The sequence below is a fragment of the Parasteatoda tepidariorum genome, chromosome 7 (genome assembly GCF_982258835.1).
Source record: "Parasteatoda tepidariorum strain Cologne lab strain chromosome 7, Ptep-v5.0, whole genome shotgun sequence".
Taxonomy (NCBI): Eukaryota; Metazoa; Arthropoda; class Arachnida; order Araneae; family Theridiidae; genus Parasteatoda; species Parasteatoda tepidariorum.
In genome coordinates, this window is record NC_141761.1 from 8044636 (window position 1) to 8072408 (window position 27773).

Genomic DNA, 27773 nt, shown 5'->3' on the forward strand with positions numbered 1-27773 from the left:
AGTTAACACCTCATGGGCTTTGCTAAAGCATTTTCCTTACTAAGGAAATAAAAATTTCTTTTAACTTTAGTTGATGTTTATTAACTGAAAAATAGAATTATAATTTTTACTATTTTTGTTTTTCCATTAAAGTGCTTTATTTCTGTAGGTACAAGAGTTTTAAAAAGCAAAAAAAGAAGCAATTATCTGTTGCTGCCCCATCAGTTTCTGCTCAAATGGTTGAAAACCAAGTCAAGATTTATATGGATAATAGTAATGTGATGCGCTCAGTAAATGCAACATACAATAAAGTAACTATTTTTCTCCATTTTCATGTAAACTTTTATTTTACTAACTTTTTCAATTTTAATAATGCGGACTCTAAAATTGATATACATAGGGTATCCGCACACCTGGAAAGTCATGAATTTTTGTATTGAACAAAATTTGTCATGATTTTAACCAATTTTTAAAGGAAATCATGGAAAGTCATAGATTTAGGTGGCTGAAAAATCTAATTTTTTAAATGGAATTTGAAATATCTGCTCCAAATATCTGAATTTGTAATAAAATCTCCACTCACAGTCATATTTTAATAAAATATAAAAGGTTTTTATCATGTTCTTTAAAAGTTATGGTGTTCTTCAAAAAATGAGGGGAAAAATCATCATTTCTAGAGCGAAATACCTTTTAAACTTCTGTGATTTCAGAATTTTGTTATTATTATTTTTTTTTTATCAATTTAAAATTCTAGCTGAAGCAAGCCAGTCATTTGGCGAATTTTTTTATTCCGAAATGAGAACAGAAAAATCGGGTATTTCTTTCCTTTCAGATGAATTAGAAAAGTATCTTTAGAATATAATTCTGCAAAAAAAAATTATTTGCTTTAGTATTTTTTTCAGCTATTTTATTGCTTCAACTCTTTCTTTACTCTATTTTTTAAATTTAAAATGTATAAATATGAAGATGCTGAGTATAATAGTTTTGGTCATTCTATCATTTCAATTTATGTTATTATAATGCTTTTTTCTTGTTCTGTTTTTGTTGGAGAAAATAGTAACTTCATTAACTCATGAAAATTCTAGGAATTAGTCATGAATTAGAAAATCTAAAATGTAGCAGATACCCTGTATACATTGGTTTGCTCTATTGATGAATGATTTGTATTAGTGATGTAACGAATAGTGATGGGGCCGAATACCGAATATTCGGCCAAATTTTAGGCCGAATACTTACTTTTTAAAAATTTCTCTTTTGATTGTAATTAAAGTAATTTTCAAATTTTAAATTAAAAATGAATTCTTAATTCATTGGCCGAATACCGAATATTCGGCCAAATTTTAGGCCGAGTACTTACTTTTTAAAAATTTCTCTTTTGATTGTAATTAAAGTAATTTTCAAATTTTAAATTAAAAATGAAATAAATATTAACAAAATTGCTTTTTTAATCTTGTGTATTTAAAAAAATTTTAACAACTTGATTTATTTTTTGTAATAATTTAAATATCTTGATACCAATAACAATCTAATAATTAATAATAGTATATTTTAGTTATAGTCATACTTGTAATTTATGTGCTATTTTATTTAAAATAAGAACTCATTACTACTGTTAAATGTATTCTTAACTTTCTTTTTTGTCAGAAAAATTATTAAAACCCAGAAAATTAAGAACTTTTTAAAAAGTTTCACTTTTGAAATTTTAATTTTGTAATTAAATAATTTTCAAATTTTAAATTAAAAATGAAATAAATATTAACAAATTTGCTTTTTTAAACTTTCTATATTTCAGATAGTATTCACACTTCTATTTAACAAACTATATATATTTGTATTTTAATGTAAAAGATTCCAATGCTTGTTTAAATACATATGATAATAAATTTGCGACAAGAAAACGTTTTTATTTATGTAACGACATTATTAAATACACTTATGTATTATACAACTTAAATTGAGTAAATGTTAGATTTTCTAATTAATGCAGTGAAATGTAACTCTGCAATATTCATGATTAAATATATTCAAAAGCACAATTAAAAAAATATCTTTCTTTATTATTATGAATTTATTATTATGAATTTATTCAGCCAAATATCTAATAATATTCATATTCAGCCGAATAACTTCATTATTTGGCTGAATGACTTCAGTATTCGGCTAGGCCGAATATTCGTTACATCCCTAATTTGTATTTATTTTCCTGCAGTTTTTCATTAATTTAGAAAAAAAATTAAATGCAGACGAATTTCTCTATTTTGCTATTTTTTTCGAGGGGCCAAGAACTTTTTAGAAATTTCTTCATAAAATAACTTTGAAATTGCAAAGTGAATTTTCTATTTAACGAACTTTTGAGATCTACTTTGCCTATTAAAAAAAAACATTTTAAACTTGTTAACGCATTTTTGGAGGGAAATTACCTTGAGTTGTTTTTTGTAGCCAGTTAACTTTCAGAGAAAGCAGTAAAATTCCTTTCCTTCTTTGTTTGCATTTCAAACGAAAAACTGAGACAAAATTAACGGATTTTAACAGTATTACTTAAACTTAAAAACGCATGTGGTAATGTATGTTTAAAATTACTTTTATAATAAATGCAGCTATAATTTTATGCATAAATTTAGCTTTTTTTAGTTGAAAATGTATGTAGCATGTACTGGATATTGTTTTGCTCTTTTCTTGCTTTTCATGTTTGTAGATTTCTTTTATGATTAAGATTTATAAAATAAATAGTAGATACTAGTTTACAAGATAAAGGTTTATCAATTGCTATTTTAATTATGTCTAATGTTTATGAATATAAAACTTGCTTTCTGTTAAGTATTTCAAAAGGTAATTTTCTATTTAACGAATTTGCCATATAGCAAACTTATTGTCTAGATTTAGCAACTTTGTTAAATAGAGGTCTGACTGTATTTGTATGTGACAATTTCTCCCTTGACATGTGTCTCTTTTTTATGGTAAAATGTATTTTATTGGATAATTAATATACTTTACTGCACTTTAATAGATGATTTTTAATCATTGAATGTTCACTCTCATTTTCAAGTTTTTTGAAAGGGATCTGCACTATATATATGCATATATATATATATATATATATATATATATGTATGTATTAAATTTGTAAAAATCTGCCCATTATGCAGCTCTAGTGCGACGTAAATTAACAACATCAACATTAAAAATCAAGCAGTTTATATATTTATTTATTTATTTTTTTGGCTATTCTAATTTAACCTTATCTTTATATTTCATAGATGTAGAAGTGTCCTTATAAGTGTTTTCTCATTGTTCTTTTGACTTGTGTTTTTTGTGTATTATCAGTTTTACATCTTGATTTCAATATTTGAATTTTTGAGGTATTGCATTTTCTTATTTAGTTTTCCATTATGAGGGTCTTGGGGGCACAGTAAGCTTTTGGTTTAACCACTGACTACAGAGGGGCTCCAGTGTGTTAGCAGACTTTGTCCCCTGATGAAGTGCTATTTTTGCTAACATATATATCTTTACAATTTTATTTTGCTTACTTTTGGTTTCTAACTTTTTATTTAAATTATTTCTGTAAGACAAATGTGGTTTTAGCTGCTGTTACCACTTTTCCATTTTGGCTTATTATTTTAAAGTTTTATCCTAATATCCTAAAATTTTTATGTTAAAATTTGTTTAAATCAATTTCATATTTTGATTGGATTGCTGACATTTTGACTTATTTAAAAGTTTTATCCTAAAATTTTTATCTTAAAATCTGTTTAAATCAATTTCATATATTGATTGACTTGATTGGTGGGGCGAATTAATAGTTGTGAAAGGATACAGCAAAAAAGAAAATCAGCCATCATTATAAAACCGGAAAAAATATTGGACTTAATTATACAGTGTGCATTGCATTTTTAAATGGTGCTTATTTTTATTTTTTAGAAGTGCTTATTTCATTGGGTGTTTTTTAAAAGTGCTCAATTTTTCTTTTCCAAAATGACCACGTTGATTTTTACCACAAATTATGCAAAAAGACATTACTTTCGTATTTTATTTTTTTTTAATTATTGCATACTTTTTATTAGTTATTGTATTGTTACTTTTAAAATTTTCTGTAGTCTTAAATTGTTTTATGAGATAACTCAATAATATTTTGAGGAAAGGCTTTAAAATGTGAAGGACTTTTAATATTTTACAGGGTTCCCACGGTCCTTAAAAGTCTTTAAAAACTGCATAATTTTTATTTTGGAAAATAACGGCCCTTAAAAGTACTTAATTTTGGTACAAGGTTTTTAAATGTCCTTAATTTTTCTTTATCACTATAGTTGATGCGAAAAATTTTTCAGTTCAATTTTTTAAAACAAAATATGGTTCTTTTATCACTTAGGCCGGCCACACACTGAGGAGGAATGCGGAAGGTGGGGTAAATTTGTTTCCCATGACTTTCTACTAGCAAGCGCACATTGAGGAAGTGAAGAGTTTTTTCCCTCCGGGAGGCTAAAAACTCCCCCAAACCTCTCAAATAGGTTCGACCCTATTTTCGCCTCTCGTAAAATCTTGCCTCCTCTTCACGCGAGATTTTGTTTCACTTAAAATAAGGGATGATCCTGAATTGAATTAACAATGTTAGTTATAAATGTAATGTTATGGATTTAAATGTTATAAACAATATTTCTTATGAATAAATTAATTTAATTATTTTTCACTTAGAATTTGAAAATTAAATAGGATCTGTACTAGTTTTGCATCTACTTTCTATTTTCTAAAGAGGAAAAAAAATCTTTTTTTTTTTCAAGGTTATGTGCAAAAAAAATTTAACCTAGTCTAAAATGTTCTCATAATTAAAATAACTTTTAGTCTTAGTACTGTTAATGCATGTTTTTTTCTTAAATTCAAGTTGAAATTTAGTTATGGGCAATGATTTTTATGGATTTTTAACTGTGAGTACAATTTTAAGTCCAAGAGTATACGATAGTAAAATTATTTTTGAATATATGGGGAAAATGTATAGAAATTTACCAGTATACCAATATAGAAATTTACCAATATAATTTTTAATTATCATAAATTATGTCTAAATTTTCACAAAATAGGTAGATCTCAAAAAAAACTTAGACAAACCCCTGCTTATGAAAAAACTTTAATTGATCTCTTAATGATTTTATTTGCAAGCAATTGAAATAAAATATTCAATTATCCCAGATTTGTCAAATATGAATGTAGGGACCATGTGAAAATTCACTTCTGACAAAAAATTTTATCTTCAATTTTAATCATTTAATTTAAGAAATATTGAACCAAGTAACAAATAATAATAAAAATTTGTTAAAGTGCCATTCACTAATTTACAGTTGTAATATGAATTTATTGGAGTTTTGCTTAATTCTTTGCATATCTTTATAAATTTGGCATGATGAATAATAATTAATTCATTAATGTTTTGTGTAATATGTTTTTATAAGTAACTTTTATTTAAATCTAAAGAATACACTTTATTATCTTTTTAAGTAATAATAATTAAATCAATTAAAATGTAGAAATAGAATGAGGCACTTAGTATTAAATATCTTTAAAATTGAGTATAAATTATTTTTATGTTGGCTATAATTAAGAAAACAGTTCTTTGTCAGAAATTAGTTATTTTATCATGATCACGTAATGTCCAAATTATTTTAATTTTGTTAATGTATTTATAACAAACTTTCAAAAATAGGAGAAGAAAATTATTTTGCATTTTGTTTAAATAGTGCTTAAATGTATTTTTTGAATGCTTAAAAGGTGCTTATTTTTGTTGAAAGATTTGGCTATGCACCCTAACAGTAGCCATAGAATTCTTAAATGAGGAGTTATGGAATCATCAACTAAATTACTTTTGTATGAAAATGTATTAAGGCTTACTCACTGTGTTTTCATTTCAAGAGTATTGAAGCCCTATTTTAAAATCATGAGAGTTCATTCTAATCCTGATTTTCTTGTTAAAAAATACTTTGTCCAGATTTTTAGATTTTTCCCCTCGTATTCTTGATTCTGAATATCTCGTTTTCAATTTATATCAATAATTTGAAATATTCATAATCAATTAAAAGAATGTAAAGATTTGAATTTTTAATTCTACATCATTTTGATTTTAATTAATTTCTTGAGTACAGATTGCAAAATTTGACAGTTTAAACTTAGGGACCATTCAGGTGCATTATCTCTAATTTTTTAGGAGTTTAGTCATTTTACAAAAATGAAACTCAATTCACAATTTTATATCATCAAGTTTTTATACATTTTCTTAGATTTTTCAGGTTATAAAAATGATTCTTTTTAGGTTTTATTTTTTATTCCTTTAGGCTTTTAAAATGTTATCTTAAAAATTTCTCTTAAGGTTAATGTTATCTTAAATGTCATCTTAAAATCTTAAGGCATTAAACATTTATTAAAACATGTTTCAAAAGATTTAAATTTTTTTCCCTTCATTTAAATATGACTCTTGTTATTTAAATACATTTTTTTTCTCTCCTTTATTTTATTGGAAAGCGAGTGGGTGCAGGTTTTATGTGATATCTTAACAAGGTTGCCACTCAGATACCTGAATAATACAGAAAATTCAAAAATTATCAGGGAAATTTTTTTTTACAAACAGTGAAAATACAGAGATTTTTTTTCTTTATTTTTGTCTTTTAAAAAAAAATGGTGATCCCTCAAAGGGCTATCTGGTATATTTAAGGAAAATATTTCGTCTATACTAAATTATTTTATTTACTTTGTGGGGATAGTTGTTATCGACCATGTCAACCTTCATCTATGAAAGGTTACCTCACCATCAGAAGGTTGCGTGTTCAAATCACGTCCGGGTCACCAATGTGGGCGAGTAGATATCGACAAAGTCAACCTTCATCTATGTAAAGGTACTCCATTATCAAATCTAGTTAATACGTCTTATATACTAGTGAATTGGAATTGTGTTTTTGTAGTGGTAGGTACACTACAACTTCTAAGTATGTTCAGCTGTTTAAGTTTTTGCGGGAATTAAAACTAGTATAGTTACAGGGTATTGGTGCACCTGAAAAGTCATGGATTTAGATCCTCGAAAAATCTAATTTTTAAAATGGAATTTACTCCCCCAATTACACAGTGTTCCGATATTCCCAATATCTGAATTAGTAACAAAAATCACACTCTCAGTCATATTTTATTAAAATATGAAATGTTTTTATCGGGTTCCTTAAGAATTTTGGTGTTCTTTCAAAAAATGAAAGAAAGAACATCATTTCTAAAGCGAATTATCTTTTAAACTTTTATGATTTCAAAAAATTTTTTCAGTCAGTTATTTTTATTTTATCATTTTAAAGTTCTAGCTGAAGCAAGCCAGTCATTGGCGAATTTTTTTATCCCAAAATGAAAACAGAAAAATCGCTAGTGTTTCTTTCCTTTCGGATAAACAAGAAAATTATCTTTAGAATATAATTCTGCAGAAAAAAAAGAGAGAAAAAATTATTTGCTTTTGTATTTTTTTCAGCTATTTTATTGCTTCAACTCTTTCTTTACTCTATTTTTTAAATTTAAAATCTATAAATATGAAGATGCAGAGTATGACAGTTTTGGTTATACCCTATCATTTCAATTAATGTTATTATAATGCTTTTTTAAATTTATTGCTGTATTTTTATAACTTTGTTGTATTTTTATATTGTTGTATTTTTATAGTAGTAACTTTGTTAAGTCATGGAAAATTCTTGGAAATAGTCATGGATTTGAAAATCTAAAATGTAGCAGGTGCCCTGTAGTTAGCCCAATATCGCTCCGTACTGGAACATAGTAATTCTGTCCTCTTAATACGTACAGGGAAAATGCAGATAATTTTTTTTTTCTTTCCAGAACTGTGTGGCAACCCTGATTAAGGAAAATTATTATTCTTTTATCTATTATCATATTCTAGTATTGCGTTAAGTTTAAGTTTTTTATTATATATATATATTTCTTTTTAGATGTCTCAGGGTACAGGTGATTTGTCGGACGTTGACGTTATGCTAGATTCATTTGAACACAACCAGAGTCAGTCACAAGATTGTGAACCATCACCTCCCATACCACGACATGGATCAAAAACAAACTTTTTCAGTTCTTCAGAGAGCAATCGTGCTTATGTGATACAGCAGAGCAAACCATGGTCTCCTTATGGAGGTGCCGGACCACCGACCCCCAGGGCCCCTCGAGCATCCATTCCCATGGATGAGCGGCAGTCTGCCATGCCGCGATCACCCGAGGGTTTCCCTCCCTGGGGTGTTGTAAATAGTCCCCATTCCTCCCGTACTCCACCTCGCAGTCTCACGAGCCCAGTCGTAAATGCCGAGGGTAACAGGATGCATTCACCTTCGAGGAGAGGGTCGAGCCCCAGTTCTCCAGCCTCGCTGACTCCTGGACAGTCACCTGTTGCAGTAAAAAGGCAAGCTGGAGGATCTCGTAGACCCACGCCACACTATTATGGCTACCACGCAAACGTCAGGACTCAGAGGTCGAGTTCGAGAAACATCAGCCCCAACAGAAAGTTTGCTTCTGAAAGTGAATTGGCTCGTGCCGCAGCTGATAAGGCTAACGGTAATTACGAAGCGAGAGCCAATCAAACAGCAGATAACATTCAGGAATTGGCTGATTCCGGACCCTCTTGGGACGAGAGGGTGCGTTATCTGCAGCGAGGCCAGGACTGTCAGTACATGCATGGGGTGCGTGTGAGCAGTTCTTCGCGTCGGACTAATGCCTCTCCTCAAAGTAGGCGTGGTAGCAACCATAAGACACCCCCGATGGAGGCATCGCCAGTGAAGCCGCATCCAAGACGGCCTGTCTCCATCGTGAAAGCTCTCGAACTCACCGAGAGTTACGAGAAAAGTGGACTCAAAGCGGATTCACACTCGAGGCAGTGTTTGCAACAAAATAAGCCTTCTAACGCGGAACAAGATGATCGCAAGAGTTTATATGAAATGAATTATGAGATATCTGTATAGTACATGTTAAGTTACAATTGGGATGCCTTCCCGCACTGTTATGTTTATGGGAGGGGGAAAAAGAAATATACTTTCATAAAAAGTATGAGTAACTCTTGTTAATTCTACTAATAAAATCACTTTGAAGAAATAATATTCTTAGTAATATGTAGTTAGTCGGAGAAGCAGCATAACAAAATAGTTGATGAATTTTAATACATATCTGTAGGATAAAACAATTACAGTTGTTCTGCCATTCCCCTATTTTAGTGCATTCTAAATTTTCAAAAGATATATTGATTAAAAATTGAGGTGACGTTCGATATAGGCACACCTATGGCCCATTTATAAATTAAGGTTCCTATGTTCTTAGTGCCTAGAAATATCGCAAATATTTACTCATAAATATGAAGCTAATTTTAACAATAAATGCTTAACGTCTCGTGATTATTAATAAATTAATTCATCTTCAGAAATCTTATTTTGTCATTTCAAAGAAAACTGATTCATCTTTTAATTATTCGATTTTAAAGCAATCAAAATTATCAATTCAATAATCACAGAATTGCTGAAGATAATTAGTTAAGGGACCATAAAATATTTCATCTTTGACTAAAATGTTTAGCTGCAATTCTTATTGTGTTTTTAATTATTTTTTTAGCTTTTTTTTTTAAATTCAGTACCTAAATAAAGTTTATAACAAAAAAAATGTTGAATTTTGTCTTCAATATTTTTTTTAATAAAGTCTCCAGCTTTTTAATCTTTGCATTTTTAAATTTTTATTGATTATAGAATCCAAAGAAAAATTTTATAGTAATAAACATTTAATAAGCGGTCATTCAATGACTTACATTTGTAACATTATTTTATTTAGGTTTTCTTATTAGGTTAGGGTTGTTCAGTTAATTGTAATTGTAATGAACATTTAATAGTAATAAAAATTTAATAAGCAGTCATTCAATGACATTTAATGGTAATAAGAATTTAATAAACTGTCATTCAATGACTTATACTTGTAATATTTTATTTAGGTTTTCTTATTAGGTTTATGACTAATTCACAACCAGTGGTTGAAAAAACATTTTCTTTGTAGTTAACTACAACTACTATTTTTAAATATATCGACTACAAACTACTTTCGAAATGTAGACCTTTTAATTCATGTTTACATGAAATAGTTTTTTTTATTTTTAAGTACTTTTTGCTAATTTGTTCCTCAAACTTTTAAACTCTATACTTTTCTTGACAGAGATTTATCAGTAGTCCTAAAATGGACCTTTTTTACCACCTCATCTCGTTATCACAATTAACTTTTAATCTAACTTTAAGGTGAAAAGACTTTTTAGTGTTGTTACAAAATTTACTTTTTCTTGCTTTAAAAAGTAATTTTAACTGGTTCATCTTCGGTATCGTGATTATCATTATGTGCCTCATACCCTACAACTGCTGTGGAATTTCCGTAGTTTCAAGAAATGTTTTTCTTTCTATTAATATCTTAAATGTTTTAAGTACTTTTTGCTAATTTGTTCCTCAAACAAATTTTGGAAAAAACCATTTGAAAAAAACATTATACGCAGACCTCAAATTGAAATAATAAATGCAATTAAATGAGCAACTATTGAAAAAATTGGGGCCTATAATGGACCCCACTTTACCATGCAAAGTTTAAATAATACGTTACCGGGAATGGCCGAAATCAAGAGAATGTGGACTTTCTCCGGTGATTGTCAACAATCAGATTGATGGTCGCTTTGGTGAATGTCCAAAATATTTGTTATATCCGATTTGATACTAATTTATTCATCGATATTATCATTTTTTTCGATATATTAATATCAGCTGAGAATAGATTAGATAAATCAGTGTTCAGAGTGCCACTTAAATGCATAATGGGCAATGGCACTTAAAAAAACATCAATTTAAACAGTGGCACTTAACCAGACCTAGTATGTATTTCGCACATGTACCTAAGTGATTGTAAACAGTAGTAGTCGTAAACCCATACAATTGGATCGACTGTTCAAAGACAGTTATAAAAATAAAATACATGAAACCTTAAATTATGGTAGGGTTATTAAAGATTCCGTAATAGGCAGGATATATATATATATACTGTACTTAAAATCATAAAACTGATTATTTAGAGGTGAAATTAGAAATATTTGTTATATCCGATATATTACTTTATTTGTTGATATTATTATATTTATTCGATACTTTAATGTCTGCAGAGGATAGATTAGGAGAAACACCAGTGTTTGGAGTACAAGCTAAATGCATACTGGGCACTTGACCTTGAAAAAAACATTGATGTGGGGCATACCGGGCCAATGTATACTGGGCATTGGAATTTAACGAGGACGGACATTAACCAAAGCGACTACGTAATTGTCAACAAACACCGGGGGAAGTCGACAACCACCCATTTCTGTCCTTCACAGTAACAGATACACTGTAATCAGAATGGCAGACCAACACATGTTTTAGCCAGCAGATTATCTGTACAAAATTTTAAAACAATCGTGGACATTTTGTGATAGCTTTTAAATATTTGTTTCCAGTTTTTATTGCAAAAATAAATATTTGTGTTGACACAAGAATTGTTTCCCAAGAGTGGTTGGCATCCCTTTTGCACTCTATACTCAGATTTGATTCTTTAGGATGTGTATAAATATGGAGCAATTTCTTAAATTATTAGAGCTAATAAAATGATACAGTGGTTTGTTTTTTTTCCCCTTCTATTTATTAAAAAAATAACGTATCACAAAATACACACATAAAAAAAAGACATAATATATACATATGTGTTGATGTTCTATCAGTTCCACTCTTTATCCTCTTTTTCATTTTTATGATCTAGAAGGGGAGAAAAAAGAATTATTTTTAACTAAAAGAGAACTTAAAGTATTACTAATTGCTTTGACAAAATTAGGATTAAAAGTTATAACATCAGTCACGTTAATTTGGAAAAAAAAACAATGAAACTCCATGAAATCACATTTTTTTAACTAGTCTTGAAATCGCGTCTATTGCTATTTCTATGCTGATAAACTCGAACTCAGTAACAGCATGATCAGTCCCAAGGTCGGATTTACGAATATGCTGTAGCTTGGGGCCCCCAGATCCTACTTTCCCCCCTCTTTTTTTAAAGTTTTATTCAGAGCTGGGGCCCTCAGAAGCCGAAAATGCATTTTTACATTGTCGGACATAATAAATATAAATAAATGACTGAATAAAACAAAAAACTTCGTTGTCACTAGTAGGGTACATATCATCTTTCAAGCAATTTGAGTAATAATAAATTATTTATAAATAAACAATTTTTTAGTTTAAAAGGTTAAGTTTTTTTTGCCCCATCATTCGATCATCAGACTATTTAATATCTGTTTCTAAGGATCAGAATTCCCTTTTATTTTACTTTAAAATTGTACAAATGATATACTTAATGCTTTCATGTGATATGCAGCAGTTTTAAACAGCACTTTAAAATATCTAAAAAAGGACAGGAATTGTCAGTTAAAAAAAAAAATTAACTAATACTTTTGAATAAGAATTTAAATAACTACACACGTTTGTTTTGCTATCTCATTCTATATAGCATTATTTAGAGTAGACAGTTGCGTGTGGGTGTGATGATGACGTAATAAAAGAGGCATACAAAAAAGTTAAAATCCTCAATATTATATTTTTAAACTCCTCCAAAATGTAGTAAAAGAGGTATACAAATTAACTGTCGCAAACAAATTAATATTAAGTAAGAACGAAACAAAAAATTTATATAGAAATATGCTGAATCACTAATGAAACCGGGATGAAAGACATCGAAATCTATTTGATTGAATAGTATAACTAGAAGGTGTTTCTGAAATCTATCAGGCTTTAAATTATTTATTTTTTTACTGTCACAAACTTTATCAGTAATTAAAAATAATAAATTCGTTAGATTTCAATATTGGTTCTGCTTTTTCGTTGATTAAATGTTAAACATTAACAGATATTTGTCTTTTAAAACATTTCATTCTATAATAAGATAATTCTTCTACAATTGTAATTATCTAAAACTAATGCTAATTGATATAAAGCTTTGGCGTGTTCCATTGATATGTTGAATGCTCGTTTTGGCGGGATGACCGGGACAGTTGCTCTTTCACATCCTAGCCACTATACACCATCAAGAGCAGAGCTGATACTTTAAACCCGTATGACATTTATTCTCTCTGATATTTAATAGACCCTTTAATAAATCCTTAAAAATATAAGCCAAAAATTTACATAAATAATGACAATTTTTTTCTTGCACTAAAATTTAACAAATGTACTTAAAATAATTAAAAAGAAAGCAAACATAATTAAGAAATATTTTCAATATAAACATCAATTAAATAATATCAGCTAACGAAATGTTCTTTTTATTGTTGAAATGTTTTTCACCTGCTCCAGGGACTGCTGGATTGGGTTCAAAATGACAAGGCTACGGAGTTGAATGTTAGTAGTCGTAAACTCGAAATTGGGTCGGCTGTGCAATGACTTATAAAAAAAACTAATAAATTTGGCCGGGATAGCCTGGTTGGTAGGGCGTTGGACTCGTGTTAGTGAGAATGGGAGTTTTAATCCAGCCGGCAGAAGAATACCCATGAATAAAATGGTGACTGGTACATGTTAAATCTGTCGGGGTCACAAAGTCCTCCAAGTTCTCATAACAAATAAATACCTCTAGGTACTAATCTAGCAGTTCCCTTGTCTTCGACAAGGCTACGGAGTTGAATATTAGTAGTCGTAAACTCGAAATTGGGTCGGCTGTGCAATGACTGTTATAAAATAAACTAATAAGTTTGGCCGGGATAGCCTGGTTGATAGGGCGTAAACTCAAAATTGAGTCGGTTGATCAACAGCGGTTATAAAAAAATAAAACTAATAACCAAATTTTATTTTGTTTTCTTTCTAACTCTTTGCATATTTTCTACGTACATTCTAAGTCTTATAGATTTTGTAGCGCAAAGAATCATTAAAAATTGCAAATAAAACATATTTAAAATGAATCTAAAAATTTTTAAATATATAGTGGCCCAGCATGCCAAATTTTTACTCTGTGCTTAAAATGTGTTTCTTTTGTAACTTTTTCCCCTCGTTCAAAAAATATGTGCAATAAAAGAAAGGTTCTACATAATAGTCTCATCACAATTAATATATTTAACAATAAAGTAATATTATCAAATTTGATAACTGAAAGGCTTCTTCTACAGAAGAACTACCATAAAAGAGGTCACCAACATAGAGGAAATTATTCAGCATTTCATATGCAAGAGGATGCGCATTTTTATAAGCTTTAATATGAGTTTTGACAGTCCAATCCCTCAGTGGATCAATCGATCGTAAATACAGGGTTCCCAGCAAAAGACCCAAGTCCAGCATCACTGGTTGCGGTCACTAAGCGGGCGGGTGGGAACTGAGGGTACACGGTATCGGTCCTCGTTAAACTGTTCTACCGTAAAGGCGAGCAAAGCGGGGGAACCTTCTCCTATGCAGAGGATCAAAATTGCGATGGCATGTCTTCAGATCATCCTCAGGGATGTTTCCTAGACCGTCCTCAATAGCCCGTTGTGCAGCTCTAGTGCGACGTAATTAAAGTATAGTTCGTTCACCAGGAGTTGGTGGTATGCGACGATACTATTTCGCTATTTTTGGGAGAAGGTTGTGAGCAATCCTGAACAATCTTGCTATTTGGCGATCGTTTAGCAAAAATATTTATTTCGCAAGCTTTATGTGCATTTTTTTAACAATAAATATTTCATAAATTTGATGATATTTTGCACCATTTTTTATGATATTTCTTTCTTTTGAGTGAATACTTTGTCCTTTATGAGTCATTTCGGTGGGAGTACAGCAGTTTTTAAATTTAAACTATATTTAATTAGCTAGTGTAACAAAATGTATAATAGTAGATGATAAAGCAAAGTAAGTGACTGAAAAAGAATTCACTTTTCGTGTTTGGCGCAAATTAAGGGTTGTCTCAATTTCAACAACGGAGATGTTTCTCTTCTAACTCCCGCGCTGAAATGAACTCTGCGTCCCAGGAGGTGGAGCCAAGTCTCAACTTCTGGTGAACGAACTATACCTACCTACCAACCACATGGTGCGTAGCGATTTCAAAAAGTATTCAAAGGTGCTTTTTTCATTCTGTGTTTTTAAAAAAGTGCATAATTTTCCCTTTTCCAAAATGAATGTTTTGTCAGGTATTATTCAGATTGTTGTGTTTCAATGTTTTCACAATTCATTCAACCACAATCTGTTTCGGCCTACCCATAGCGCATGAAAGCGCTGCAATCATTTTAAATGCTCGAGTTCCACTGAGCTGAATTTGGTGAGATTATTGCATTTTGCTAGATATTCTCAATTCATTTTCCACCCTCTGAAATCGCACCGAAAAATCCCTCGATCTTTTTATGGTGGTTAATATAATCAATAAAAAAAAGTACTTGGTCTGAAAATAGTTATTTTATCACGATCATGTAAAGTTTTTTGAAATTAATTTGCATTTTGTTAATGTATATAGTGTTTAAAAATATTAAGTGCTTTAAAGGTGCTTATTTCTGGGGGAGAGATTTGGCTACTCGCCTTGTTGATACGGAATGCTTATTAACGAATGGTAAATCTCCAATACAGTACCCCCAGAGGTGCAATGGGGGAGTTTGTAACCCAACAGATTAAACGTGCAGTCACCATTGGGAGTTTGCGGTCGGCTGGTTCTCACGAACATGAGTCTAGCAGCCAGGCGATCCCGGCTCATAGATTTTACTACTTACCAAAAATGGAATATGTCGTCGTCCAGCAAACAGAAGCAGGTACTCCCTTCCATATGAGAAGTAAAGTTGCCAAATGCTCATCTGGCTTTGAACCAAGTATCTAGAAAATTCATTGTTGTGGTTCGTAATTATTTTTAAATGATAAGTAATTCATAATATTGCATTAGTTTGTCCATCCTTTTGTACGCTAAGAATTTTCGAGATTGAATTAATAACTTTTTGGATGTGTGAATTGCATGCCTCTTTATTATGTTTCGAAGTATTTTGTATTTTCTAGCTGCTGTAATGCACTTTTGTGCACGATTATGTGCAATTCGAATATAGAAGTCATAGTGTTTAAATAAAATCGAGCGCACACTTGACGATAATTTTTTGTCCTTTTAAGAAAACAGGTGACTGTTGAAATTATAAAACCGAAAATCATTACATATGGCGATTTATCGCTTTGCATTTGATTGTGGTGAATTTTGAAAATTTCTTAACGGACATTTCACAAGCAAGATAATTTATCACTTTTTGGAACTAAAATTATTTTATTTATAGTATAAATTATGTTTTATCAAAAAGATTTATTTATAATATAAATAGTTATTTTTCTTAAAGCATCGTAATAATCCCGATTATTCCATTTTATTCATCCTAAAATTCAAATTTATACTTTTTAATTTATCTTACTAGTAAATATAAACAAATAAGAACTCAACTTAACCATAAAGTAATGATTATATATAACTAGTGGGCTGCTCGCTAACGCTCGCCAACCCCCGAAAAGTGCTACGCAATCTTAAATGGTTTGCTTCGCAAACCAAGCTCGCTTCGCTCGCTACTAACTTAGGTACGCTGCAAATGCACAAAATTCTAAGAATTCTAAACAATCATTCAAATCCATTTAAAAACTTTTTTTTAAAAAAAAAATTGCATCTTTTTAGTAAATACTAAGTCATTAAAATAAATTTGAATTCAAATAAATGACATGTAATTCGTTAAATCTATTAGAAATGTGCTATAGTATAATTCGTGATGTAAATCAAAAATCGTCAAATAAATTCGTGAAAAAAAGCGCTTTCGACAAAATACTAAAATAGAGATCCATCGGCAAAGACTACTCACTTCTGCCTAGCTTAATAGTATGAGATTGCCGCAGCTGATGCTCTCTGGTTATTTCTGTTTTTAAGACAAAAAAAATTCCACCTGTTTAAAAGCGATATATGTTGAGCCACCTCAGATAGATTTTGCATGTGACATTTTCAGCGGCAATCATTGGTCGATTTTCTAGTGATGCCATTCGGGGAGTTGTAATGAAGCTTTTATTTGCCGCCGTGTAAGAAAAATAGTAATGTAAACAAAACAATGCAAACGTTGCCATCGGCGGAAAAGAAATACAGCCAAAATTTGGGAGCCACGTAAGAAAATTATGTATATTGGATTATTAATAAAGAATTTCTTTTAATTTTTCTGCTTAAATGCAGTAGGCAAAGTCAAGACAAACACTGTTGTTTCTTTCCTTCTTCGTTTATTTACGTTGTATATTTTACTCTCTCTTTAATGTTTTCGAAAGAATGTTTTTAAATTTGACTACCTGAAAAATCCATTCTTGTAAATCTTTGCGAAAATTCCAAATACTTGAAGAAATATCTACGATTTTACACGGTGCTGTACTATTGTAAAATCTGCCATAGATTAAACTTTAAATGCGTTTTTAGACTTTATTGAAAAGCTAATAAAAAGTTATTAGATATTATTAATAATTTTGTTAAATTCGTATTAGGCTTACGACCTGTTAGAATTCATATAAGTTACTGAAAACTCTTATGAATGGTAAAATTACAACAATAAGACTTCTCAGGTTATTGAGCCTGTTCACACATCGCCTCGTAAGCGAAAGGATACACCGGAAGTCTTCGAAATTTCTTCCGGTTTTAGTAGCTTGTTTATATTCAGTCAACCATCCATAAAATATACTTCTGGCCAATAACAAAATTTCCTAATTTAGCTCGATTCTTGAAGGTATGGCACCTTCAAGTGACGTCATTAATGGCTCTATATTTTAATGTTAGATGATAGATCAGTCTTTGTTTTTGGAATGAATGCATACCTGGTGAGCGGCTTGCAATTTTCCTTCTGTCGTCAAGTCGTCCCTTAAAAGACAGAGTGTAGCTACATAGACTCTGAAATCTATGACACCTGTGTGTCGCTGCAATGTAAAAAAAGGTGAGTGAATTGCTTGCAGTGAAAACTCCCTTAAAAGATGCGAAATGTGCAAAGGTAAGTAAGTTAACTGACCATAAAAATATAATTACTTGGAAAGATTTATTGCTCCAAAAAAAATACAGCAATGTAAGAATCACTGTCAAAACCTATCTCGCAGTGGACTAATCGTAAAGACACGGTTCCCAGTCAAACACCGAGTTCAAGCAGCACTGGCTGCGATCAGTAAGCGGATGGGTGACCACTTGGATCAGCCTGCGGAGGAACCGAGAGTGCGTGGTATCGGTCTTCGTTGAACTGTTCTACCGTAAAGTGCTCGACTTCGCGCGCAGGTCGTTGGGCTACCAAAGCAGGGGTGCCTCTGCAGAGGATCGAAATTGCGATGGTATGTCTCCGAAACATCCTCAGGATGTTTTCCAGACCGTCGCCAACAGCCCAGCTCTAATAAAATATAAATAAAGTATCTACCCACAATCATACCGTGCAATAAATTAAGCAGCATATAGTCGTAGATGTCTGCCTGTGGTAAAGTGCGGGCAGGATCGGGACTCAAGGGTCGAAAACCTGCCTCTTACATATTTATTTATAATCATCGTTGAACAGCTGACTCAATCCTGGGCCTACTAATGTTCAACTCAGCCTTGTCATTTTGAACGAAACCAGAAGACAAGGGAAAACCTGGATTCAAGCATTGGGAGAAATATGTCTTCGTGGCGGACGTTTTTGATGGTCCACATTTGCATTACATGGGTATGGAAAACCTCCCACTGTTAGCCTGGCAGCAAGGGTACTCTAACCTATGAGTCGTCTAACACTGAAAATATTTTACGTCGCACTGTGGTCGGTGCGAGCTTGGTGCGGAATTCGAAGCCGGTTCACCTCATTGGAAGGCGTCTCTTATATGTAAAGGAATTCCTGTTCGGACATCGATTTGCCACAGACATTACAAAAACCGTGATATGACAGTTATTCAGAAGTTGAGGAATCGTTAAAATATCTTTTGTGGGGACATTTAATATGATTCTCCATCCTCTACTCGCTCTCAAGTCCACTGTTTTTCATAATCGCTTCATGGTTTGAACTCGCCCACTCTTTGCTTTTTTTTTCTCCGGAGCTTCCGCTACTAATGATTTTTGAATTCAATACAAGAATACAACGTTTTTATTTCATACATAAAAATTCATTTCACAATATCTATAAACTAATGAAAATACAACTGAATAATGATTAAATAATAAATATATATTTAATAATGTTATATATATTTAATTTTATCTTTAATGACATAATTTCCCCTCCGTCCCTGCTCGCACTTAACACTTCTTCCCAGAAGCCTCTACTACTAACGACATAAGCATGTAATTCAAAAGTGCTTTTTTAAACATTTTATTTAAAGAACATTATGAATATTTATTTTACAATATGTATAAATTAATGAAAATAAAATTAAACAAAGAATAAATAATGAAAATATTCTAAATAATATAAAGCATATTTAATTTTATCATTAATAATATAACTTTCAAAAATGTAATTTGAAATAATGATTTCTTTTTTTAAATGGTTCCTCAGAGGACTGATCGTAAAGAACACCGAAGTTAAGCATCACTGGTTGCGGTCAGTAAGCGGGTGGGTGAAAACTTTGATCAGATTGCGTAGGGACCGGGGGTGCGGGATATCGGTCCTCATTACACTATTTTACCCTAAAGTGCCCGACTTCGCGGGCAGGTGGTCGGGCTACGAAAGCAGGGGAGCCATCGCCTCTGTTTCGGATCATCCAGGGATGTTTCCTAGACCGCTGCCAATAGCTCACTTAGTAGCTCTAGTGTGACGTAAATAAAAAAGTACTTTTTTTAAACAATAAATAAAAAACGCAATTTTAAAAATTGAATTTTTTTTCAAACTCTTTCTTCTTTGAATTTAATTTTTGGGGTAATTTTTATGTTAAATTTTTTTTCATAAGATGATTCTAATGTCCCATGCAGTGACGGGTCCAGCGAGGGGGGGGGGGGTCATAGGGGTCACGACCCCCCCCCCCCAAAAAAAAATTTTTTTTTTAAATAATAATAATTTTTTTAATAATTTACAAAAGAAATGAAATATTTTAAAAATTATTTAAGGGGGCATATACACCTAGGTAGGTCGGAAAAATTGATTTTTTTTTCCTATCTAACTATGTTTTTCACAGTTTTAAGAATCATAATCCAAAAGATTAAAACGAAATTCGTCATAGTTTTATTGTATTCCTTTATTAGATAATATTTTAACAGATTTAAAGGACAGACTTTCCCCAGATGTGATGAAACTTTTTAATTACGAGTTTTTTTACCTCGTCAAACTGTTACAGAAGAAGATTTTATAGCCGTTCGTGAAACTACCGAGTTTTATAAGAATCTCTCAAATGCTTCCGTAAAAGTTGTCCAAACAGAATTTTGTCTTTGGGTGGCAGTGTGAAACAGAAGCAGGACTTGAAGTGCCTAACGATCTTTCTAAGATTATTAATGCCTGTGACATCGATTTGTACCCATCAATCAATATGTAGTTGAGAATTTTAATAACTCTGCCAGTTAGTGCAGCAACAGCAGAACGTTCCTTTTCAACGTCTCAAAACTTGGCTTAGCGCAACTCAAAATCAAGAACGATTAAATGGACTCGCATTAGTAAACATTCATCGAGAAATTGATTTGGATGTTGAAAAAATCATTGACAGATTTGCTACAGTTTCTAAAAAACGTATTACATTTATTATTTAAAGATGTTGAATACTTGAATTATTTATGTATTGTTCATTAGGAAAAAAATAAATGAGAAAACTAGCATTAAAAAGCCCAGTTTTTTTTTCCAAAAAAAATATTAAAAAAATTTTTTTATAAAAAAAATTAATTGTGGGGGGGGGGGTCTGAGTCCATGACCCTCCCCAGGAAAAATTTCTGGATCCGCCCCTGGTCTCAAGTAAGCATAGTTCACACTCCTTCTTCAAGCAAATATAAGCAAATCCCCCCCCCCTCCATCCGTTTGATGTGTTTACGATGATCAAAGATTTAATCATCGTAAATTTAACAAATATTTCATTACAGGACGTTCACCATACAATGTCCTTAACGAAGAACGATTTATTTTTAATTGATATCCATGCTTTTATCATAGGACACTCATCATAGAGCATCCTTATCGAAGAACAAACAAAGCAATTATAGAAACTATACATTAAGAAACGGTCGCCAAATTGGCGAACTATCTAACTTTTACATGGCGACGACAACAAATTCAGACATGACATTTAACAAGATGCTTACGTATGTTCGAACGGCCTCCCTATGAAATAAACTTACTTGATCTATTAAACGGCTAAAGTCTCTCACAACTTCGGGGCAGCGTTCCAAACCTAAATATACAGAGAATGCATTGGCATCTCCAATTGTTGATATTTTGCCTGATAACTTCTCCTCCTTTGGATCAAAGTAGCTGCAAAAGAAATTGGTTTTACAAAAAGTGAATACAAGTCTTCGGAGGGGCTTCGTGAAAAGTTTTGTAGAATTTTGCTATGTGCCACATTATAGACAGTGATGACAAGCAGTGTTGCCAGAAGTTAAGATTAAAAAGTAGCGAATGGGAGCTCCAAAAGTAGCGGATTCGAACATTTTGTAGCCCAAATGTATATAATATATATATATATATATATATATATATATATATATATATATATATATATATATATATATATATATATATATATATTAATGAAATAAATTTAACAAAATTAATATCACAGCATAAATAAAGCCATGTTTTGAGTGTTCTAATTTATTTGGCTATATTCTGTAAAACAGCGCCGTTTCCCAGAAAACAATAAAAAATATAATAATATTGGATAGTGCGTTTTTTCAAGCTTTTTTATATGTAAAAATCCGTCGGAACTGTCTTCGATATTTTAGTGTTGGTGCGGTTTTTGAGCTGCATAAGAATAATGGGACATTCTGTGAGAAAATATTTTTCTAAGAGGTTTCGACCTCAGCTCGATTCGTTCCCCAACCTCAAGAACCTTAATTACTTACAAATAGAAATGTTCTCACTAGCTAATTGTATTTAATGAAATTAACTTGCGTTTCGAGGAAATTAAAAATAAGACCTAATAAGGACCCAATCTCCAACAAGAAATTCAGAAAAGTTCAACTTCATGGGCCTACATCTGTGTGCATTTGAAAATAAAAGGCAAAAAATCTTTTTCAACAACAGCAAAAATGTCCTTTTTAAAAAAGGTAAAGAAACTGCAAACTTTCAAAATAATTTTATAATGGGAAGAGAAAAAATTAAAATATATATATATATATTTCTGCAAGGAAAAAAAGTAGCGCATATTTAAGATTTGTAGCGTTCGAAAAATAATAAGTAGCCCAGAAAGTAGCGAGTAGCCCAAATTCAATTTTCATTTGCGGGGACTTTTAAAAGTAGCCCAATCCGCTACTTGTAGCCCAATCTGGCAACACTGATGACATGCACGCATCCAGTGCCGGATTAAGCGGGACCCTAGGCCATTAAACTTTTTGGGGTCCTTAGATAAAAAAAACAATTCTCGTATATTTTTTACTTATTCAAATATAAAAGTATTTATATATCTTTTCATTCAAGAAAGCATATTTAAAATTAAAATAAATAATAATAAATTGAATTTTACTTAATTTTGTTAAATTAGAACTAAAAAACAATCATAACATATATATTTGAAATTGATTTTATTTTAAAATCATTGTTTTTATTATTTTTTAAAATTTTTTTTTCAAAAAATTCATTTTAATGGGGCCTCTAATCATTGGGGTCCCTAATGGGTAATCTGCACTAATCTAAACTAAATCCGAAAATATATGTAGTTACTTTTAAAAGTCAATTAAATTCCTACTCACTCTACCTATTATCTTGCTCAGTCGTTAATAAAATACTTTTTATTCAAGCTCAAATACATTTTTTTGAAATTGTAGCAAATGACACTTGATGTTAATACAGTTTTTTCAAATAATAATTCATTCATTAAAGAGGGTTGAGCGAAAAAAGAAAAAGTTAAACATTTGGATTTTCGTTTCTCCGAAGCTATTAATTTAATTTCCATATTTTTAAGCTCAGAAATCGAAAAAATTCATTATTAATTATTCGTCGGAAAAAAGAAAGATATTTTTAATAGAGAGAACGTTTTTGTTTCAAAAGAGTAATAATTTTTTTTTTCTGGTTGCTACTCTTTTGTTCGTTTAAAAAAAATTGTGTCATAATGGATTTTAAATAAACAAAGTACCAAATAATTGATTACAATTAAATCAAAATGACATGCAATCGATTCAAAATTTCATGCAAACGAAAGGTTTCAAAGCTGAAACTATGAAATCAAGTTTTTCATTTGAAAAAGAAAAAAATAACTTACCCTACAGTTTTCTGCAGTCTCAAAAATTTCGCCATAGCAGCAGTTTGCGGAAGTTGCATATTTTTTGCGATATTCAAATATCTTGCATCTTCTAAACAGAATTTCGTAATTGGAGTACCTGTCATCCTAGATATTGAAAGAGTGATTTAAGTTGAGACACTGTCACAAATTGCTTAAAACAAAGTCTAGAATAGAAATAGAGAAGTAGTAATGATTCTTCAGTTGTTATTCCAATGAGTTCTTTTTTTTTTTTCTTCTTATTGAAAAAGGGAGAGAGAAGGGGAGGGGTAAAAGATAAAGATATATTCGAGTCCACGTTAAAACGATGCTCAATTTGAAATAAAATATCCGATGATTTTCTAAGTTCTTTACGATGGCTAATTTATTTAAAAAAAAAATAACATTTAATTTCTTTTTGTTCTTATCATTTTGCAATGTATTCCTTTAGAAAAATAGCAACATTAAATACTCTTTTCAGTTGAAAATGAATCGGAAATTATCTCATTACATTACTTCCATGAAAATGATAATTAAATTTTTATAAGGGGAAAAAACTGTGTTTTTTTGGAAATTTAAGACATAGAATATTTTTATGTGACATGTAAAAAATGATTGTTACATAGCGCGATATAACAATCACTATGAAGGTCAAAAAGTATTTGGAATGCTTCATTTAAAATTCACCTAAACATATATCGTCTGCTAGCTTTTAACAAACAATTCAAGGAAGGAAGGTATTTAATTTTATCGTTTGCAAATAAATTAGTTTCTAAATTAGAGAAAAATTTTCACTCCACTGAGTTTCCGAAATGACGGCGAATGTTATTGAACAATGAACACGAACTAATTTTGTTACCGCAATTGAATTTCTGCTACAAATGTATTTGAAATGCTGCTAAAATCTTTTAAAGATTTTTGTTAATCAAAAATCATCGGCTCTACCTGCTTCGACGATTTAGTTAACAATTTCTTAGGTTAAGTCCTATTTTTATTCGTGAAAATAGCTAAAACATCGACAAATCTCCAAAATTGATTGATTTCTTAAATATAATATCCAACAAATCCTCATCGTACTTCATTCTCGGTTGGCAAACAAAAATACGATAAAATAGAATATTCCCCAATGCTATGATAAACTACGCAAAGGAAAGTAACAGACCAATTTAATATGATTTCTCATTTTATTTGTTATTTTCACTTTTATAATTTCATACAAGGAGATCATTAATATTATATTTTCTCCATAAACATTTTAAAACTCTAGAAATTTATGAAAAGCGAGGAAATTTTGTCACAACAATTTTTATTATTCAAGGAACATGAAAGCACCAAAAGAAAATTATCACAATTGATATGATGATAATTTAAAATTATGTCCCTTAGTTATGTTTTTTTTATCCCTTTTTTAATTATTTTCTCTCTCTGTATAATTTAATTATTTTCTCTTATACACACACACAGAGTCGGAAAATTTAACGAACTTACATTTTGGAAATTTCTTCATGAAATAACTTTCCAAATAGCGTAATAAAAATTTTCTAAATAAATATTGTACCAAAAATATAATAATTCTTCTTTGAGATCCACTTTCCTTATTTACCAAAATATTTCAGCACATTTCAAACTTGTTAACACATTTCATGGGGGAAATGACCTTGAAGTGATTTTCGAAGCCACTTCACTTTTAGAGAGCTCTTTCCCTTTTTGTTTTGCATTTCAAACGAAAAACTCAAACAAAATTAACGGATATTATCAGTAGCAATTAAACTTAAGAACGCATGTGGTGATGTATGTTTAAAATTACTTTTATAATTAATGCAGCTGTAATTTTATACATACATTTAGCTTTTTTTTTTTTAGTTGAAAATGTGTGTAGTATGATAGTGTAACACTGGATAATGTTTTGCTCTATTCTTGCTTTTCATGCAGATTTTTTTTTTTTTTTTTTTTGTTAAGATTTATAAAATAAATAGTAGATAGTAGATACTACTTTACAAGATAAAGGTGTATCAATTGCCATTTTAATTATGTCTAGTGTTTATGAATTTAAAGCCTGTTTTGTACTATTTAAGTATTTCAAAAGGTGATTTTCTATTTAACGAATTTACCATACAACGAACCTAATATCAGGATTTAACAACTTCGTTAGAGGTCCGACTCTCTATCTATATATTCTATATATATATAAAAAAAAATTTCCTTAAACATTTTATGTCCTTGTACTGCTAAATATCTATGAAACACGAAGAGATTTTATCACTACAATTTTTATTGTTTAAGGAACACGAAAATACTAAAGGAGAATTATCGTGGTATCACACTTTTATTATAATGATCTATTTCTTTGAATAGTGTATAATATAAATACTTTCTTAATGCATTTTTGGCTTTATTTTTTATGGGGCATTTTTAAAAAATTTTATTCTTTTTTTATTATTTTCGACAATTTTTTAAATCAATTTTGATATTTTTAATGAGAGTGAATTAGAACTCGTGAATCATTTTTTTTGTTTTTTTGTGTATATTATTGTAAATTTTTCATTGAAACATATTAACATCCTTTAAAAACAAGTGTTGATTTTATCCCAGTTTTCATGATGTAAGCACGTGTTTTTGGAGTAAAATCGCTCTTCCGATATTAGGAAAATCAAAAAAAAATTTTTTTGATAATATAATGCAATTCTAGTGTTCTAGATATTTTTTTTTTAAAGAAGATCAATAAATTCTTATTTATTTTCATAAGGTATTCATTTAGATTTTATTTTATATACAAATGATATAAATAAGTACAATGCTCATAACTTTTATTTAAAATGCATATAGCTTTTAGTATTTTCTAATAACTATCACAAATATTTTATTAAATAAATATTGTTTATCAAAAAAGTCGGTGGGAATTATCCCCCTTTAAAAAATGAAAAAGACCCCCCTTTAACATACGACCAAGATTCAAGAATTCTAAATTATGTGTGCTTTACCTTGATACGTAGCTTTGTACATTGTCGGCAAATAAACGTGGATTTGCTCGTTCCGTTTCCGAAGGTCTGTAGACAGGAAGAAACTAAGGAAGAAAGTACATTCATTCAAGAGCTGTTATTTCTGATGCCTTTTTTTAATTTTATTTTATAACCGTCGTTAAACAGGCAGCCCAAATTTTGGGTTTACGACTTCTAATGGAAAGTAGTACCTTAAAATTTAAATCTAAAAGAGTTTTTTTCTTTCAAATTTAGAAAAAATTTTGGCCGATTTGTAGAGAAGAAAATAACATTTCTGAGCAAAAATGATTGTTCGCATTCGGCTTGTGCTGACGTACCGACCACAGTGCTGACGTACACTATCTTCAGTGGAAAACGGATCATGGGTTAGTGTTCCCCTGCCGTCAGGCTAACCATTGAGGTTCTTGTGGTCTTCCGCTCTATATAACGCAAATGCGGGTTAGTTCTATCAAAAAGTAATCCCCGATGGCAAATTCCCCCCCCCCCCAAATACTTGATCCAGGAGTTCATTTGTCTTCTGTATTGGGTTCAAAATGACAAGGCTACAGTGTTGGACATTAGCAGTTGTAAACCCAAAAATATTGGATCAGCTGTTCTAACGAGGGTTATAAAATAAAATAAGAAGAAATTATTACTTCCAGTTCGCAATGAATGTAGATTTGAGACAACGTCAACCACAGCTGCTTCCACCTGTTGAGACAAAAAGTAACTATAAATAAAATTTTTGATTATTCTCCATTTATACAAAAGTCTCATATCTGTTTACTGCATTCACATTTAGAGCTACCCCAGTCAAACCCCGCTATAGTGAACAATGCTTATAGTGAACTCCCGGATATAGTGAATGAAATGTTCGCTCCTTTGCATTGCTACACACGTATAATGTTATTTTTTGTTATAGTGAACCATAAAAAATTTGGATATTATGAACTTTTTTCTGTCTTCGACTGATTTATTTTCTTCATTTTTCAAAAAAATAATTTTGAAATTTCTACTTCAAAATAAATATACCGATTTTTAAAACCATCAATGGCATGGAATGTAGCGATAAGTTTGTTTTTTTCTTGTTTGCTTCATTATTGAATTGTTTCAGCATTCAAAGAATTCGCAATCTTCCTGTATCTGGACAATGAATTTGCTAATCGATTTGGTGAGACTATTTTTATGTGCTCGAATGGCTGATTAGACAGGTTGAGAATTGCTCATGAGCTAAAGATATCTAATTTTTTTTTTGTCCGCAAGACAAAGAGTAATAAAAAATATACGTTAACAATTTTTTTGTTACTACACATTATGCTTCAGTCATTTTTATATTTCATTTTATGGGTCACTTATTTAAATAATGTGTAATAAAAAGGGGCAGTTTGGAACCATTAGTTAAGATTAGTTAACCTCTCCTCTACAATAGCTAGGCAATGTACTGGACATTTCA

At 30.5% G+C, this 27773-nt stretch overlaps 2 protein-coding genes across 3 annotated transcripts in view; one reads left to right on the plus strand and one right to left on the minus strand.

Moving 5' to 3' along the window:
* The window catches only part of LOC107440706 (palmitoyltransferase ZDHHC8), a 35663-nt gene extending 24008 nt beyond the window's left edge, over positions 1-11655 (plus strand). Inside the window, exons 7-8 of the mRNA XM_043053382.3 lie at positions 149-290; positions 7932-11655. Coding sequence (XP_042909316.2) covers positions 149-290; positions 7932-8945 — 1156 coding nt within the window. The 3' untranslated portion in view covers positions 8946-11655. The remainder of the gene's footprint in view (positions 1-148; positions 291-7931) is intronic.
* LPCAT (lysophosphatidylcholine acyltransferase) overlaps positions 11645-27773 on the minus strand; it is a 38655-nt gene continuing 22526 nt past the window's right edge. For both annotated transcript variants that reach the window (XM_087167227.1, XM_087167226.1), the window contains exons 8-14: positions 26977-27031; positions 26324-26406; positions 23346-23471; positions 21268-21400; positions 17823-17921; positions 15728-15827; positions 11645-11780 (exon numbers count right to left, since the gene is read on the minus strand). In XM_087167227.1, the coding sequence (XP_087023353.1) occupies positions 11743-11780; positions 15728-15827; positions 17823-17921; positions 21268-21400; positions 23346-23471; positions 26324-26406; positions 26977-27031 (634 nt within the window). In that variant the 3' untranslated portion in view covers positions 11645-11742. The remainder of the gene's footprint in view (positions 11781-15727; positions 15828-17822; positions 17922-21267; positions 21401-23345; positions 23472-26323; positions 26407-26976; positions 27032-27773) is intronic.